This window comes from Candida albicans, chromosome 1 (genome assembly GCF_000182965.3).
Source record: "Candida albicans SC5314 chromosome 1, complete sequence".
NCBI lineage: Eukaryota > Fungi > Ascomycota > Pichiomycetes > Serinales > Debaryomycetaceae > Candida > Candida albicans.
Window position 1 is genome coordinate 1,512,220 of NC_032089.1, and position 16,711 is coordinate 1,528,930.

The 16,711-nt window shown below is 34.4% G+C and overlaps 5 protein-coding genes across 5 annotated transcripts; 3 read left to right on the top strand and 2 right to left on the bottom strand. All coding sequences in view use genetic code 12, as the record gives it.

The window, feature by feature from the left end:
* Positions 1 to 1,048: 1,048 nt before the first annotated feature.
* Positions 1,049 to 1,615, top strand: CAALFM_C107080WA (uncharacterized protein; the record flags this gene model as incomplete). The annotated part of the gene is made up of 1 exon (XM_713694.1): positions 1,049 to 1,615. The coding sequence occupies one exon, from the start codon at positions 1,049 to 1,051 to the stop codon at positions 1,613 to 1,615; it is 567 nt and encodes a 188-aa protein (XP_718787.1).
* Positions 1,616 to 1,859: 244 nt separating this feature from the next.
* Positions 1,860 to 4,094, bottom strand: CAALFM_C107090CA (uncharacterized protein; the record flags this gene model as incomplete). The annotated part of the gene is made up of 1 exon (XM_713693.2): positions 1,860 to 4,094. One exon carries the CDS (start codon positions 4,092 to 4,094, stop codon positions 1,860 to 1,862), a length of 2,235 nt encoding a protein of 744 aa, XP_718786.1.
* Positions 4,095 to 4,563: 469 nt separating this feature from the next.
* CAALFM_C107100CA (uncharacterized protein) lies at positions 4,564 to 5,505 on the bottom strand (the record flags this gene model as incomplete). The annotated part of the gene is made up of 1 exon (XM_713692.2): positions 4,564 to 5,505. The coding sequence occupies one exon, from the start codon at positions 5,503 to 5,505 to the stop codon at positions 4,564 to 4,566; it is 942 nt and encodes a 313-aa protein (XP_718785.2).
* Positions 5,506 to 5,968: 463 nt separating this feature from the next.
* Positions 5,969 to 9,751, top strand: TAF145 (Taf145p; the record flags this gene model as incomplete). The annotated part of the gene is made up of 1 exon (XM_713691.2): positions 5,969 to 9,751. One exon carries the CDS (start codon positions 5,969 to 5,971, stop codon positions 9,749 to 9,751), a length of 3,783 nt encoding a protein of 1,260 aa, XP_718784.2.
* Positions 9,752 to 14,714: 4,963 nt separating this feature from the next.
* GAP4 (Gap4p) lies at positions 14,715 to 16,538 on the top strand (the record flags this gene model as incomplete). The annotated part of the gene is made up of 1 exon (XM_708807.2): positions 14,715 to 16,538. The coding sequence occupies one exon, from the start codon at positions 14,715 to 14,717 to the stop codon at positions 16,536 to 16,538; it is 1,824 nt and encodes a 607-aa protein (XP_713900.1).
* Positions 16,539 to 16,711: the final 173 nt, after the last annotated feature.

Consider the following 16,711-nt stretch of genomic DNA (forward strand, 5'->3'; position numbering starts at 1 on the left):
TCTTTACTTCCTTGTGTGGTCGTGGGCTCATGGTCAAATTTGACTGTTGAGTGAGGACAGTAAACTACTTAATCGGGCAAATTGATATATCTGACACGACCATATTTTGAATCTTTAATCCAAGACTAGTACAGATGGTATTGAATGGGTAGGAAAATCAAGCTATATGAATAGTCCTCGCAAATATGTATGGATCTACTTTACTTTCATTATAAATCACATATCTATGCTGTTTGTCTTTCCTTTTATTCAACTGATGCTGGATTAGATTGTTAAATTCTTACGATAAAGATATAGCTTTAGCTGTCCCAAGTTTGACCGTATATCTTAGTAGTTCCAAAAGAGCACTTGTCATTTTGATATGATCAAATAGGTACACTCCTATGTTGTTATTATCACACAGTCAACTCTATTTGCTGTAACATATCGGTCTTTGAGAGTATTTCAATACATATTGCATGTTGAAGGCAATGTGACTACAGACAAGGATAGGGCAGGTACTCCCGGACTCACATTACATTAAATATTTGAAAAAATATTGCTCTTGCTGTGCAATGCTACGTAATTCCACCGTCGTTCTTTTGTTGTTGCCAATGGAATGGTATGGTGTTTAATTAAGAAAATGAATTACATGCAGAATTTAGTTGTTACACAAAACTGTAACTGTACAATAGTAATTTTTGCGGAACAACAACAACAACAAGAGAGAAAGAAAAAAAAAAAAGAAAATCGACTGGTTTAAATTATTGGCGGGGGGAAAGTGCGAGGGAGAAATGATGTTATTAGTGGCAGAGGTATTTATTGTAGTTACACTTGTAGGAGAATCATCTATTAATACGGTACGTTTATAATGATGAAACAATCCAACAACTTTGTTCTTGCTCTTTTTATTTTTTTTTATTTGTCTTCTTTTTCTTCTTTTTGCCTTCCAAATTGTTGATCTATTTGCTTTTTGCTTTGAACTTACCTTATTGGCGTTTCGATTAGATTCTAAACTCCATTAATTTCATACACTTATCAAAAACAGTATACACAGCAATCATTTGTCATGTTCTCACACAGTGGCACCCAAACTCCTGTTTCGGCTTCCTATCAACAACAATCGCAACCTCATCAACTACAAAACAAAGTACAATTTCATGAACAATTGGATGAAACCATAACCTGGATCAACGATTGGTATTCACCAAACTTGATCAATAATAATACTATAAGAGATGCTAACTATAACAAGAGCGGACAATTTGTACATTACAGTGTTGACACCAATAAGGGCCATCAGGGCCATTCTAATCGTGTATCCACAATTAACAATTTTGAAGAGGAAAACTCGACTCCGGCAGTAAACGATTCCATCAGATTGAAAGGTTGGCACCGGACAAATTTGAACCACAAACATGGTGAAAGTAACGAACACTACAATAATTTGAATCCAAGTGATGTGTTGGATTTGAATAAATGGAGGTATTTTAATGAAGTTAACCAAAATGAAAATAATACTACCATGACTACAAACAAAGATGCTGGTGTTTCCTCTGCTGCTGTCAAACAAGAAGATCCAGTTTCCAAAGACTCTGCAGTTGAAAGGTTTAGCGATACCATCAAGCTACAGTAATAAGCAGCTATTCAAACGTTAGTCAATGCAAAGACCAGAAGTTATGGCCGGTGGCTATTCTATTGTTGATTTGCTATACTTATAATGGTTGCAATCCATACAGTAATTACTGGCGTTACATCCCTGCAGAATCGAAAGAAATACACTCATGTTTTACTATTATTTTTGAAGTTCAATCAAATAGCTACATCGTAACAATTATATAAATTTATAGTGAATTTACTTGTTTTTTTTATTATTATTATTATTCTATATCTTTGTTACTACTACTGCTTCCACCACCACCACCACTAATTTCTGGTGTGACAGAAGTAATAGTTTCAGTAGATAGATTGTTAATGCTATAACTCCCAGTATCACTTGACGGTTTTATTTTTATAAACATCAATGATTCTCTAGCCAAAGATGTTTGCTCAAGCAACTTTTCGGATTTTGTAAAAGTCCAAGACTCTTCCTCAGGCAATTTTGTTACATCAACAATCCCTTCTTTCTCACATTTTTGGAAATTACGTCGAACACCTTGCAATTTAAACATTTCTCGTGGGTCCCCCAGTTGAGAGTAACAAATCAATAATGAGTGATCAGGTAAACTTTGATAAATTTTTTCGAGCCTTTGATTCGTTCGTTTATATGACTCCATTTGATTGTAATCCAAATCGCCCTTATAATAATCTGGTGGAGTATTCCATTTATTGTTGAATTCTGAATCTCTCAAATTAATAACAGCAAAATTTTTAGAATGAATTTCTTTAACAAAATTCTCGACAGCTTCGTCGTCGTTTGTAACATTAATTTTTGTCAAATCATACTTTTCGTCTGGGTTGATATCATACTCTCTAGTTTGACCATATGATACCAATAGCGACTTAAATGTATTGTTACCATCTGTGTCACTAGAAGGGTTGACTTCACCACCAGCATTATAATTTGGGTTTTCTGATAGGCGTTGAAATATAGAAACCTCACCCACATTGACTCCAAATAACTTTCCTTCAATAATCTTCAATTTAACCAAATCTAAACACGCTTTCGCATCCTCGATTGATGAATGTCCAAGCCCCTGCCCTTCTCCAGCTTGTATTTGTCGATTCAAATGTTTTTCAGCTAACGATTTTAATGATGGTTTACTAGGAGGTCCCCGATTATGTTCATATATAATAGATGTATCAACAATATTGTCATGTTTGATCTTCATTACATTTAAATCGGATTCTAATGAGTGTCCAATCAATATGTCTTGTTGAGAAACTGTATTCACAAATAAGTTTTGTATATCTTCAATGGTGGTTGTTACATCTCTTAATAATTCTTCAGTGATACCAGAGTATTTAGTGACATAGTCGGTGATTTCTTCCTTGGGCTTAACCAATTCATCCATTACAACTTTGGCCTCAAAATCAAGTAAAGAAATACGAGTTAGTACTTGTTTGGCACCAGCTTTGCAAAACTCACAATCCAACGCATAAATTCTGCTTTTTCGAGTTTCTGAATCGGATTTCTCGTTATTATTTGAATCAGTATTATACAAATCTTTAGTTGCTTTCCAAGTCGAATCAACTAGCGTTGTTGGATAGTTGTATGTTTTCAATTGTTGCTCAGTCAATAATAAATCTTTAATTGTGATTTTTGTCGCTTTCAGTTTCCGCAATAAAGAGTTCTTTTCATTTTTTGTTAATGGGACGTTAAGAAGAGTTTGCAATGACAGAAAAATTGAATCTTTACTACCCGGAGATGACAGCTTAATAAAGTTGGTAAAATTGTCAAATATAAAAGACAATTGATCAATTCTTTTCAAATTTGAAATTGCACATTGTTGTTTCAGTTTTTCTTTGCTTGATTGAAGGCCATTATCTGCTGTTTCCGCTAAATTTTCCTCCAACTGCAACCCTGGTACTAAACAAACACATACAGTTGGTATTTTCTCGCTATTTTCAATGTTACACCACTTTAGGTTATTGGTTCCTGGCACATTAAAAACTTTTAATATCAACAGTCTTAAGTTTCTGAATGGAAATCGCTTCAATTCTGAGTCTTTATTCAGATTTTCTTCGGATTTATCAAGAAGCAATTCGATATTTGGTGGTTGTAGTCTTTTTTTCAATTTTCGTTTGTGGACCTTTTCTCGTTTGAGCGGTGGTTGTTGTTGAGCAATACTAAAGGAATGAGCAGATGATCTTCTTCTCTTTTCAGCAGCTTTTTTGCTTCTACTTTTCTTTTTCGGCAGTAAATGTTGTTGTTGCAGTTGCAGTTGTTGTTGATCATTTTCTTCGTCTTCTTCTAAAAAGGAATTTAACGAAACTGCAGAATCACGCCTTTGTATACTTTCTTTTTCCCTTTGCAACAATTCCCGTACTTGTAATCGTGGATTCTGGTTACCTTCTGTTTCTTCTTCCATATCGGCTTGACAAATAGATAATCTAGCGGTGCTTTTACTCAATGGATCATCGGCTCCAAGTTCAATTTCAATCTCACTTTTCATAGTATTTCTTTTGCTTGTCTTTGTTTTCTTGTATCAATTAGATCCAATTAGTAGTTATCTAAATACTTATATTCCAAATCTCTATCATGTATCTCTATTAATCAAAGAAACAAATAAGTAAATAAATAAATAAAAATGGACTAGTATTATTTAGTTCTCAAAGAAAGAGAAGAAGAAGAAGAAGAATAAAAAAAGGACTAAAAAATAGAATTCAACAAAAAGTGTGTACTGCAATGCAATCTTCATATTTTTTTTCTTGTTCATCGCTTCAATTTTCGATCGATGGTAGATTTTTTTCTTCTTCTTGTCTCTCCCACTCCCTCTCTCTGTTTGCTCTCTTTTTGTTAATATAGTTTTGTCCCATACTGAAAACCTAAAAACTGACAGGTTGTTGTTAAAATAGTTTTGTTCTCATTCACACTACCCTCCGTCCATTCTTTACCACATTTGTAATGTACAGTAAATCCATTTATTCTAAAACAGAAGGTTGAACAATCTCTCTTAACATATCACTTAATGAATATGTTGAATTAGGAAGCAGTTCAATTTTTGGTTTATTTTTATTTCTCGTTTGCAAATAATCCTGAGGTAATAACAAATCGACGATTGTACCACCATTAACATTATTCTTGGACTCCCTACTCAACGACTTTTCATAATTACTATCCAATTCTTCCAATCTTGATTCATTTCTAATTATTATTTCATCAGTGTTTGGTAAAACTATTGATTTCCCTTGAACAACTATTTTATTCCAAGAGTCCCATGTGTATGGTATATACAAATTGATTTGAGATTTATTATGGCTTGCTTCATGACCATTACTTTCAGTTCTATCAATATCATTAGTTTGAACAGCTATTTCTACTCCCTTCGAATCAAGTATTGGAATTGGTGATATGGAGTCCAAAGTCAATAATAATTGCTCGATATTTCCAATGGTTAAAGCGTCTACCATATTTCGCAATGACACTATTTTCATGCCATGTTTTAAACTGATATAACGGAGTAATTGTTGAATATATATGAATTGAGGAGTTAATTGATATTTGTCGTATTGAGCTGTGTCATACATTATAATAGTTGAAAAGCTTGTGAATCTGTATTGTTGTGATGAGTTGATCTCTTGGTATAAGAATTGAAAATAATTCAATACATCTTCAATATTATTGTTACTCGTGGTTGTCTCAGTAGTGGAAGAGGTGTTATGATTATATTGGATTATGAAAATGGTTTGTTTATGCTTTGCAACTAAGCTTTTGATAAACTGATAGTATATTTTCCCATGTCGTATAATATAAAGTGATAATCTATCACTATCTAGGGAATGAATACTAGATTGAACCCCTGGCAACAAACATATTACAAGTTTCTTTTCAGCAGGTTTCACCTGCAAATTCTCTAATGTCATCTAGTAGTAGGAATCCCAGATAGGTTACTTAGAAAAAAAAACGTTTGTTAACGATAATCGTTTGTGGAATAGTGAGTTTGATATTTTGTTTCCTAAAAAAATAAGGAAAACAAAAACACGACTACAGAAAAGTAAGTAGAAAAAGTTAATTAGCAAGTGGGTCGCTCGCTCGCTCTCACCACCACCGCCAACTTTTCATCCAAGTTCAAGTCGTCTGGCAATACGAACCTCACTTTCTTTTTCTTTTTTTTCTCCACCTCCTAAGAAATAAAGAGAGAGAGAAAAAAAAAATTGGGAGTGCAAACAATCCCAAAAATAAAAAAACGAGGAAAAAAAAAAATAAGCTCCCCCGAAAAACTGAAACCAAACAAACAAAAAAGTAAAACAAACCTCCTACAAAACTCTTATATTATATCCTTGTTACATTTATATACGCCAACAACCAAGGATAATACATTTATGTATGATAATGCCAGAAGTCACACATAAATCAAACAATATAGAAGAAGATGAAGACAAAGCATACAATCAATATGTAAATAGTACTGATATTCCAGATGATCAAATTATAGAATCAATATTTTCAGAACGAAAAACTGCCCATGCTGAAGATGCCATCGATTATGAAGATATAGACGAATTGGCAGAAGAAGAAGATGTGATGGAGGATCTACCCAGGGATGAGGCAATAAATGGATTAAACTCAAACAACAACAACAACCACGATAAAGATGATGATGACGACGATGAATTCAATAGGTTACTTCAAGAAGGGCAGCCTGAATTGACAAATGATGAAGAAATGGCAGCTCAAGCTGCTGCTGAATCTCAATTTGATGCTTTGTTTGGAAACTCTAATGATTTTGATAGTAATATTAGCCACCATGATCATATGGGCGGGGACAGTAATGGTATTATTGATGATAATCACCACAGCAGTGTAAACGACCACGATGGTTTATTCAACAATTTAGGAAATGGTAATCATTTGCTAGATGATGATAATGATGGCTTGAATGATTTAGGTGAACTATTTGATGATCAACAAGAGGACAGCAATGTTATCAACACTAAGAAGCATAAGCTAGATGACGATAGCAACAACGATGGCAAGACTGCTCAAGAAGATCAAAAAGAGAAAGAAAATAAACGACAATTGAAACGGCAAAAACTACAAAAGATTGTTAAACATCTTGAGAAGGAACAAATCAAACGAAATATAAAATATTATTTCCCTACTTATTCAAGACATAGACCATTTAATTTCCACAAATTTTTTTCACCAAGTCCTCAGTATTACCGTTATCAAAGACCAGCAATTGCCTTGTCGAAAAATATAAAACCATTAATACCTACAAAAGTAAATCTTGAAATCGAGGTTGATCAAAAGAAAATTTTCAAATTAAGAAGTGCTGATACTGCATCGTTGTCACACGAAGACAAAAATGTCACCAATATTACTCAAGATGACTTGGATTTTATCAAAAATTTAGAAAGCAAAAGATCTTCTATTGATTCGTTTATTAAAGAAATTGATTACGTTAAACGTGATTGGACTAATTGCGACAAGTTTGATCATTATTCGAAAGATTTAGTTCTATCTACCACTGATTGGGATGATGATGCTATTATAAATGCTGGAGACAATGAGTACTCTATTGTGAAGCCAATCAATGAGCTTTTGCTCAACAATCCCTTGGACAATAGTAAACAGAATAGACAAAAAATCGAGAATGACAATACTACCAACAACTATAACCAAAACAATAGTAATGTCCAAGATGAGGAGGAGGATGATGATATCTTCAATGGACAAATAAACTTGGATAAATTGAAACTTGATATGAATGATCCTAACTTGTTATTTGTTCCTAGTAAAAAAGTCGATGCTACCAAATCAGTGGTTCCAAGTACAGATAAATTATTAGAATTAAAGTTCAACATATCTAACGATCAAGAGTATGAATTATTGAGAAAGAATTACAACACCAAACAAAGATCTCAATTGAGTAATCTTAATATTGAACATTCAGTTCCCGCATTGCGATTACAGACACCTTATTATAAAGTCAAACTTAGCACAGATGAAACGAGATCATTCCATCGACCAGTGTTTAATGTCAGACCTGGTACATTGGTGAACTTTTCTAAATTGAAGTTGCGGAAGCGGAAAAAAGACAAGGGGAAATCTTTGCAACAGATTTTTTCCAAAACTAGTGACTTGACAGTTGCTGATACTGGTAATATAATTGCCTTAGAGTATTCCGAACAGTATCCACCAATTTTATCGAATTTCGGGATGGGGTCGAAATTGATCAACTATTATCGTAAAGAAAGACCAAACGACACTTCACGTCCCAAGGCTCAAATTGGGGAAACTCATATTTTGGGGGTGGAGGATAGATCCCCATTTTGGAATTTCGGTGAAGTTGCTCCTGGAGATTTTGTTCCCACATTGTATAATAATATGGTAAGAGCACCAATTTTCAAGCATGACAACAAACCAACTGATTTTCTATTGGTTAAATCTCAAGGGGCTGGATCGCACCAAAAATTTTATTTGCGAGGGATCAATTTCAACTTTGCTGTTGGTAACACATTCCCAGTTGAAGTTCCAGCTCCTCACTCGAGAAAAGTGACAAATATCTCAAAAAATAGGTTGAAAATGGTAGTTTTCAGAGTGATGAATAGCTTAGGAGTGCCTCGTATTTCTGTGAAAGATGTTTCCAAACATTTTCCTGAGCATAGCGATATGCAAAATCGACAAAGATTGAAAGAATTTATGGAATACCAAAGACAAGGTGAGGACCAAGGGTATTGGAAAGTAAGAGGATTAAACGATGTAATTCCAGGAGAAGAGGAAATTCGAACTATGATTACACCAGAAGATTCTTCATTGATGGACACAATGCAATTTGGACAGCAAGTACTAGATGATAATATGGTGTTATTCGGTGAGCAGAGCAGACAAGAATCATCTAGAAGTAGAAAAGGTGATAAAAGAGAGGATTCCATTGCGGATGATGCAGAAAATGGAGATGATATAAATAAGGATAAAGAGAAAGAGGTTGAGAAAGAAAAGGAACAGGAAAGAGAAGAAGAGAAAGGGAAAGATAAGGAAAAAGACAAGGACAAGGAAAAAGACAAAACCGAAAAGGAGAAATCAAAGAAATCAAAGGAGCAAGACACTGAAATTGATGTTGAAGAAGAATTGGCACCATGGAACTTATCGAGAAATTTTGTTATCGCCAATCAGACAAAGACAATGCTACAATTGAATGGTGAAGGTGATCCAACTGGAATTGGGTTAGGATTTTCCATGTTGAGGGCTACACAAAAGAACCCATTCAAACCGTTATTTACCCCACCACCAGAAAATGTCCCTAAAAGTAATGCTGCAGCCCATAATCAAAAGTTGTACGAACAAGAGATAAAAAGAATATGGTACTCTCAAAGAAGCTCTTTAGTTGATCATGGGGAAGGAACTGAATCAAAGTTGCAACAGATCTATAATGAGTACCCGCCAGCAGATCATGAATTGTATTTGAAAAACAAACTTGAACAAGACCAACAGGTACAACAACAACAAGATCCTCTGCTTCAGGCTGATCAGCAACAGCAACAGCAACAGCAACAGAATCGAGTTTTGAGGATTACTAGAAGAGTGCGAGATGAAAATGGAATAGTGCATAGAAAAGTTGAATTTATTCATGATCCAAGATTAATTAGAGCATATGTTAAGCGTAAGAAACAAATTGAAGATGAGTTATTGAAGAATGCTGATGTTGATGAAATATTACCTACTAACGATAAGGAGTTAAACAAAATCCGTCGTAAAGCATTGGAAGAAAAGTTGGCTAATTTGGAGAAACGGGCAAAACAAAGCCGGGCCAAAAAACCACCAAAGGATCTGATCCATGCAGCAGCTGCTGCGGGGGCAACAATTATAGATGCTAATACTGTGATGTTACCAGATGGATCGTATGTTATTGGTGGTAAGGGTATTGGTAAGGGGAAAAGTCGAACTCGTCGTTGTAAAAATTGTGGAGCTTATGGACACATTCGTACTAATGCAAAATGTCCCTTATATAAGAAAATGGTGCTTGGAATCGATGATGATTCAGCGGCAGTTGTTGGCTCGACACCAGCAGTTAGTGCAGGTGACGTTATTGGAGAAACAACCACATCTACCGCAGTAACTCTTGATACACAGCGTATCGAGGAACAGAATCTGGCTGAAGCGTGACCAATGCCAATCMAAAMATAGATATGAACCCAGAGATAGGAGTTACTKGRGTTGTCAAAATTAGAGTGGAATACGCAATGCCWTTTTGCCCATCAAAACGGACATGAACGAGAGTGTGATGATGTTATTGTCAGTAATATAGGTTTAGTTTACATTTTAATGACATATAAACAATGTAATGATTATTATGCATTTCTATTTGTTGAGCCCTTATCACTGTTGCAATAATAGTAAGGGGGGAGGGGCGTTAAAATATAAGGACAGTAGTAGTATTATTAGGTGATTGGAAATGCAACTATGTTGTAATTTACAAGTGTCAGAGACAATGCTATTGTTAGAGATTTAACCCAAACTACTTTTACGTCAACAATCATTGACTTATAAGCAAATTAGGATAAGGATAAGCTTTTATTGTTGTGTCACTTCTTGTCACAAGACTTTTTTTTTTTCCGTTCACGGCCCTGGTTTGAAATTTAGTTGTGCCGTTGACAGCTTTTTAGTATTGTTGCTGTTAAAGTTAAACATTAATCCGATGCGGAACAACTTAAAAAGAGCTTTTTTTATACAAGAAAAAAGAAATGTTCTTTTTACTGCCAAAATACCGTCGTCTAACAAAACTAATTTATCCGACTCATCGTTGTCACTACAACTATTACTTTTTACTTGAATTTCTTCTTCTCTTTAATTGTTAATATTAGTGATTACTTCTTTTGCTTTTTGATATGGGGGGTGCTAGTTTTCTGCGTTAGTTCTCTATGTAGTTGTAACAAGAAAAAGAGAGAAATTAAAAACAGTAGAAATTTTATTACAACAGGTGCTGAGATGCATGCATGCCCCAACGGCTAAACTTTCCTTTACGACAAACAATAAATCGAATCATTAGACGAAAACTGTAAGCAATATGAATTTTTTAGGCTTGAGTGGTGGATGTTGAGGAGAACTGGGTGGGACAAGATGTAAAAGAAAATAAAAGGAGGTAATAAGTTGGACTACTTTTAGAAAAAGACACTTTGTATTTCAAAATGAAAGGGATTTCAATAAAAAGGGCGGTCATATACGTTTGGAACAAGACACCATCACACCAACAAAAAAAGAGAAATATGGTCCAAGTTATAAAGTGATTCTTGTGTGTGTGGGTCTCTTTTTTGAATATGAGCAAAATCTTGTTCCAGCCAATTATAATAATTATAATTGATAAATATTATTTAATCTATTATTACCATCGACTGTTTGCATCAGGCAAAAAAACAAAAATAAAGGACAAAACGTCGAACACATTAGATGTATATCAAACAGGGGGTGGGAAGATATTTAAAATAAGGCCACTGTGTTGTGTTGTGGTGGTGTATCGAAAAGATAGATATTTTTAGATACGGGTTTCATATGTCCTGTTAAATTGAAAATGCTTGTTCCTTTATTTGGAAGGCTTTCAGTTTTTGGGGTTTTGGGTAATTTTCGTGTTTTCCTTCGGGCGGCTCCGTAGAAAAGAGTATTAATTTGTATGTTAATTCAATTGTATTGAGTGTGTGTGCACCTTTGATAATTTGTTATAAATAAATTATTGGCGTGCATATACAGCCTTACACAAAACTGAATCATTGATCCAATATTCTCATTTCAAGTTTCACCCCCTTTCTCCAAATTTTAGAACCAATACAACAACTGAAAGGAAATGAGATTCCAATATTTGCAGTCAATCACCAACTAATACTAATTTACTCTCTTCCCTTCTCCTCATCATTTTGTTCCTACTGTATTTCACATTTAAATGAAGTTATTGGCGGTGCCTTTTGCGAAAGGTCTTAACAAAGTATATTTTGCACTTAGCTTATATAGAAAATACATACAATCTAATTCAGAGAATTCTAGTCTTTATATAGTAGAAAATCCCTTCTACAGTGGACGAACTGATAAGTCCACCTAGTCTCTAATAAGGAAATAGATTAGCGTATTATTCTCTTCAGTAACATTCTCTACCATCATGCAAAGCTGGCTTGTTCATAATTAGCCATGTTGCTAAAATCACTAATTTTAGTTATTTTAGAGGATTTCAGTTGAGAACAATAGAGAAGCACTACTCAATTCAAGACTAAAGATTGATTTGTTTAGTCTTTCTGTGCTTCTGTTCTTAAACATGTTTTACTGTTCACATTTATGTATAGTTTGCATTTCAAGTTTCTAGAGATTTTTGAAAGATAGGGTCTAGGAGATGTAAGAATGTCTGATAATTGTCCCTGTCTCATCTTCTATAAGGTGCATGGTTCGTCTACGTTTTATCTAATCTAACTCAGTACTATTTTTAGTACGAAGTTTGGTTTGGTTGTTTACCAAGCATTGTTAATCTATAAAGACAAACAATGCAATAAAAAACTAGACCTTGAAACTAAAAACCAGAAAAAAATAATATTGAACAAACATTTAGCTCACTAATTCAATAAGCATAGTGAATATAGTTATCAATTAATTAACTGTAAATGCAAAAAAGAATAGTGCAATTGACCAACTCAGATGATAAATTTGCAATTATTACTGATACGTGTCAGTATTCATATACACATATACGTGAGCTTTCTATTTTGAGTAAATTAAACAAGATGACTCTAAAAAAGGGAAACAAATCCAAACTTACAATAACTCCCACAGTTGTCCATTATTTGCCTACTTCCAATTCTTTGTCAAGTAAATGGAATTTGATTATACAATAGATAATAGCTTAATGCCATTGTTTCTTCACAATAGTACTTAAAATCTTGTTGATTTGGTCGTTGAAGCTCTTTCTTTCTTTTTCTTTACGTCCACTATTCCTCTCGTCTACCTCTTTCAGTTTTGTTACAGATGGTACAATGGATTTTACGTGTCGTCCAACACCTGACCCTCAATTGTGCAAACCCGAGATTAAGCGAGTCTTGGGGGTTTAGCCAATTAAGAAATATTAAACACTACGCTATTTGGATGTTCCACAATCCGAGAAAGAATAGGGTTCAAAAATGACAGCAAAATTATAGGGACTGTTCCCCAAACTTGATTATTGTAAATCCTCAGGGGGATTATTCTTGACATTCGTAGACTTGTATAGGCTTGACATAATTTTTTAAATACCAAAAGAGCTTTCGATCTATCTCGTCTATTCTTCAAACTCGTTAATTTTATTATAATTTGCTCAATCAATTTTTTTTTCCATTATTTAACACGGTCACTAACCAAATAATAATAAATTTTGAATACTGTTTTGCCTTTATTATATTTTTATCTTCTTACAATGAATGCAAACCTTTTGCATAAGAGAGGTGGTAATTCTTCTGGGGAAACTTTAMCGGAAATCGCAAGCATACTTAGTAAAACTTGTTCTTTGGTGTTTTACTGACCAACCACCCCCCTCTCCTAAAACATAGGCTACATCAAGACTCTTTTGGCCGTTTCTACCACCATGCTGCAAATTATCAATGTCTTAAGTCACAATCTGGAATTTTACATTCTCCATCATTAGTTTTTTCGAATTTTTTGTTTTAGTTCTGCTTAAAGTGATACCACAAAATGCGGATATAATTCCCCACTAGAAAATAGAATCGTCAATAGAGAAAGTACAAACTTGTAAGCTCTTCCAATTGTTGGACAGGAGGAGTGAGTCAGTTTTGATATTTCGAGTTAAATTGTTTGTTTTGTAGTAAAATTGGAGATATAGTGTGGGCGGGGGGTGTACTTTTAGATGCGAAAAAAAAAGAAAAAAAAAAGACTTTTTCAACTGCAGCAGCCATCAACTCCTTCCAACCAACAACTGATTCTGATCATATTATTATGCTTGTCATACTCTTAAGCTAGTAGATTTGTTTAGTCAACATGTTCAATTAATGGACTCTGTACATTTCATGGCTTATAAACTTGTGATCACACGTAATATACCCTACTTGAACAATTTTGGAGAGTCCAATATAATAACACAAAAAAAACTCTCTGCCAATACACTATCACAAAGTAAGAATTAATTAGACTGTTTTTTGGTGTGGCTACGCATATACAGTTTGGCTAACAATCAATAGTTAATAACAATGCCATTTTAAACAAGAACTCAAAGTCAATAACTCAAAATTTAAATCAGATTTTTAGATTCAATTTACTACTCACAAAAGATTTAACATGTCATACATGTCATACATGTATAAACAGAGAATTTTATAATAATACAGTAAACCTTATAGTGATGACGGACTTTAATTCTCATTTTTATCTCTCACCAGTTGTCGTTGTTGTTGTTGTTCTTCTTTTTTTTCAGAGCCTCATCTTGTTTTTTTTGTTCAATCTTACAAGAGTTGTAAGCATAATAATCTTCTTCAAAATGTAAATTACCCAAACAACTCTATAGAATAAAGGAAAAAAATGGGAAAAAGAAATTCCGAACAAAATCAGGACATAAAAAAAATAATGCAGCCACATCAATTTTTCTTGGTGTTGAAATTTAGTTGTGATAGATTTTGTGGCCAGAATTTAATCCATCATCACCCCCCTCCCAAAAAGAAAAAGAAAGAAAAAATTTTTTTGCATTTGTCCTAACAAAATTTGTGTCTTCTTTTTTTTATTAATTATCTCTTTGAAATTTCTAAAATTCATTATAATGCCGTATACGCTTCTCTCTTTCTTTCTCTCCCCTTTCCAATTTTGTTTAAAGGGCATTTTAGATATATAAATAATCTACAAAATCTCTAAGTTTATCTGTTTGCAGTTTTTGTTTTCTTCTTTTTTTTTTTGTTTTACACTAAATCAGTTCACAGGTTGTTAGTGTATTCAACGTCTCTCCATTCCTTGATACTTGTCAAAGTTCGTACTTTTTTCATTTCTTCATAGCGTCTACTTCTTCGTTGCTATATTGTTTATTACCCTTCAGTCTTTCCACAGACTAAATTCATCAATTATTTCATAAACTAATTGACATCACTATCACTATCACTATCACCACCTTCATCTAAACATGTCTTATAAAGGAAATGATATTGAAAAGCAGCAGTCTGCTTCTACTGCTACTGGTTTCAACGACAAACAGATTGCTTCAACCTCAGAGGACGCTACCGACAGAAGTCACAATATCCATGGCGATACCAGCTCATTGGATTCTCGATACACCTATGAAACTGTCGACCAAGAAAAGAATTATTTCAAAAGAGTGTATAACTCTTTCAAACCAATGAACTTGGAAGAACAAGGTATTGATACTTCGCAATTAACTCCAGTTGAAAGAACCATTATTGCCTCTGCCAAACATCCATTAGCTAGAAGATTAAAGGCTAGACATTTGCAAATGATTGCTATTGGTGGTAGTATTGGTACTGGGTTATTCGTTGGTTCCGGGTACGCTTTGGCTAATGGGGGTCCCGGTGCAGTATTAATTGGTTATGTTATCGTTGGGTATGCTTTGTTGACTGTGGTCAATGCTTTGGGTGAATTATCAGTGCAATTCCCCGTCAGTGGTTCATTCAATGCCTTCTTCTCAAGATTTCTTGAACCATCTTTTGGAGGTACATTTGGTATTTTATATGCTGCCTCGTGGTGTATTTCCTTGCCCTCAGAATTAATCGCAGCTGCTATGACTATCCAGTATTGGAACACAGAAGTGAATCCAGCTGTGTGGGTTGCAGTTTTTTGGGTAGTTATTGTTGTTATCAATCTTTTTGGTGTTAAAGGTTATGGTGAAATGGAATATTTCCTTTCCATTATTAAAGTATTGGCTGTCGTTGGATTTATCATTCTTGGTATTTGTATTACATGTGGTGTTGGTGATCAAGGTTATATTGGTGGCAAATACTGGCACAACCCAGGTGCATTTAATCATGGATTAAAAGGTGTGACCTCAGTATTCATCTCGGCTGCATTCTCCTTTGGTGGTATTGAATTGGTTGCATTGGCTGCTAGTGAAACTGCTAACCCTAGAATCTCCTTACCTGCTGCTGTTAAATCTACATTTTGGAGAATCTTTATTTTCTACATCTTAACTGCTATCATTATTGGTTGCTTGGTTCCTTATACCAATGATGATTTACTTAATGGTACAGGTATTGCCGCTTCTCCATTTGTTATTGCCGTCAGTCAAGGAGGAATCAGAGTTGTCCCTCATATCATGAATGCAGTGGTCGTTATTGCTGTTATTTCAGTCGGTAACTCTTCCGTCTATGGATGTTCACGTACTTTAGCATCATTGGCTGTCCAGGGATTATTGCCAAAATCCATGGGGTACATTGATCGTGGTGGTCGTCCATTGATTGCCATCCTTTTCACATCTGCCATTGGTTTATTAGGATTCCTTGTCGTCGTTGACAATGAAGGAGACGTTTTCACCTGGTTCTTCTCGATTTGTTCGTTGTCATCGTTTTTCACTTGGGGTGCAATTAACGTTGTTCATTTGCGTTGGAGATTTGCCTTGGCTGCACAAGGTCGTTCCACTGATGAAATCATTTTCAGATCTCCCTTGGGGACTTTTGGGTCTTGGACTGGTATTCTTGTCTTAATCCTTATTGTTATTGGTGAAGTTTGGGTGTCAATTTGGCCAATTGGAAGTCCTGCTGATGTACAGCAATTCTGGAAAAACTGTTTATCCTTACCTTTGATGATTGTGATGTGGGCAGGATTCAAGACTTATCACCGCTCATGGAATATGCTTTGGGTCAAATTAGAAGATATTGATTTGGATACCGGTAGAAGAGAAATTGACGTTGAATTATTAAAACAAGAGTTGGCAGAGGAAAGACAAATCATAAAGAGTAAGCCATTTGTCTATCGTATCTATAAATTTTTCTTCTAAGGAGGAGCTCTTGTTTTATTAGATCTTCCTTTCCTTTCTCCGTTTTCACTGTTTGTCTATTGTTTTCATCTTTATAGGAATGTATATATTATTAATGTTAGAGACTGTACGTTTCGTTTTTCTACTGAAATGGTAGTTAGTTTATGTGTATTTAAGCACCAGTAAGTACTGTA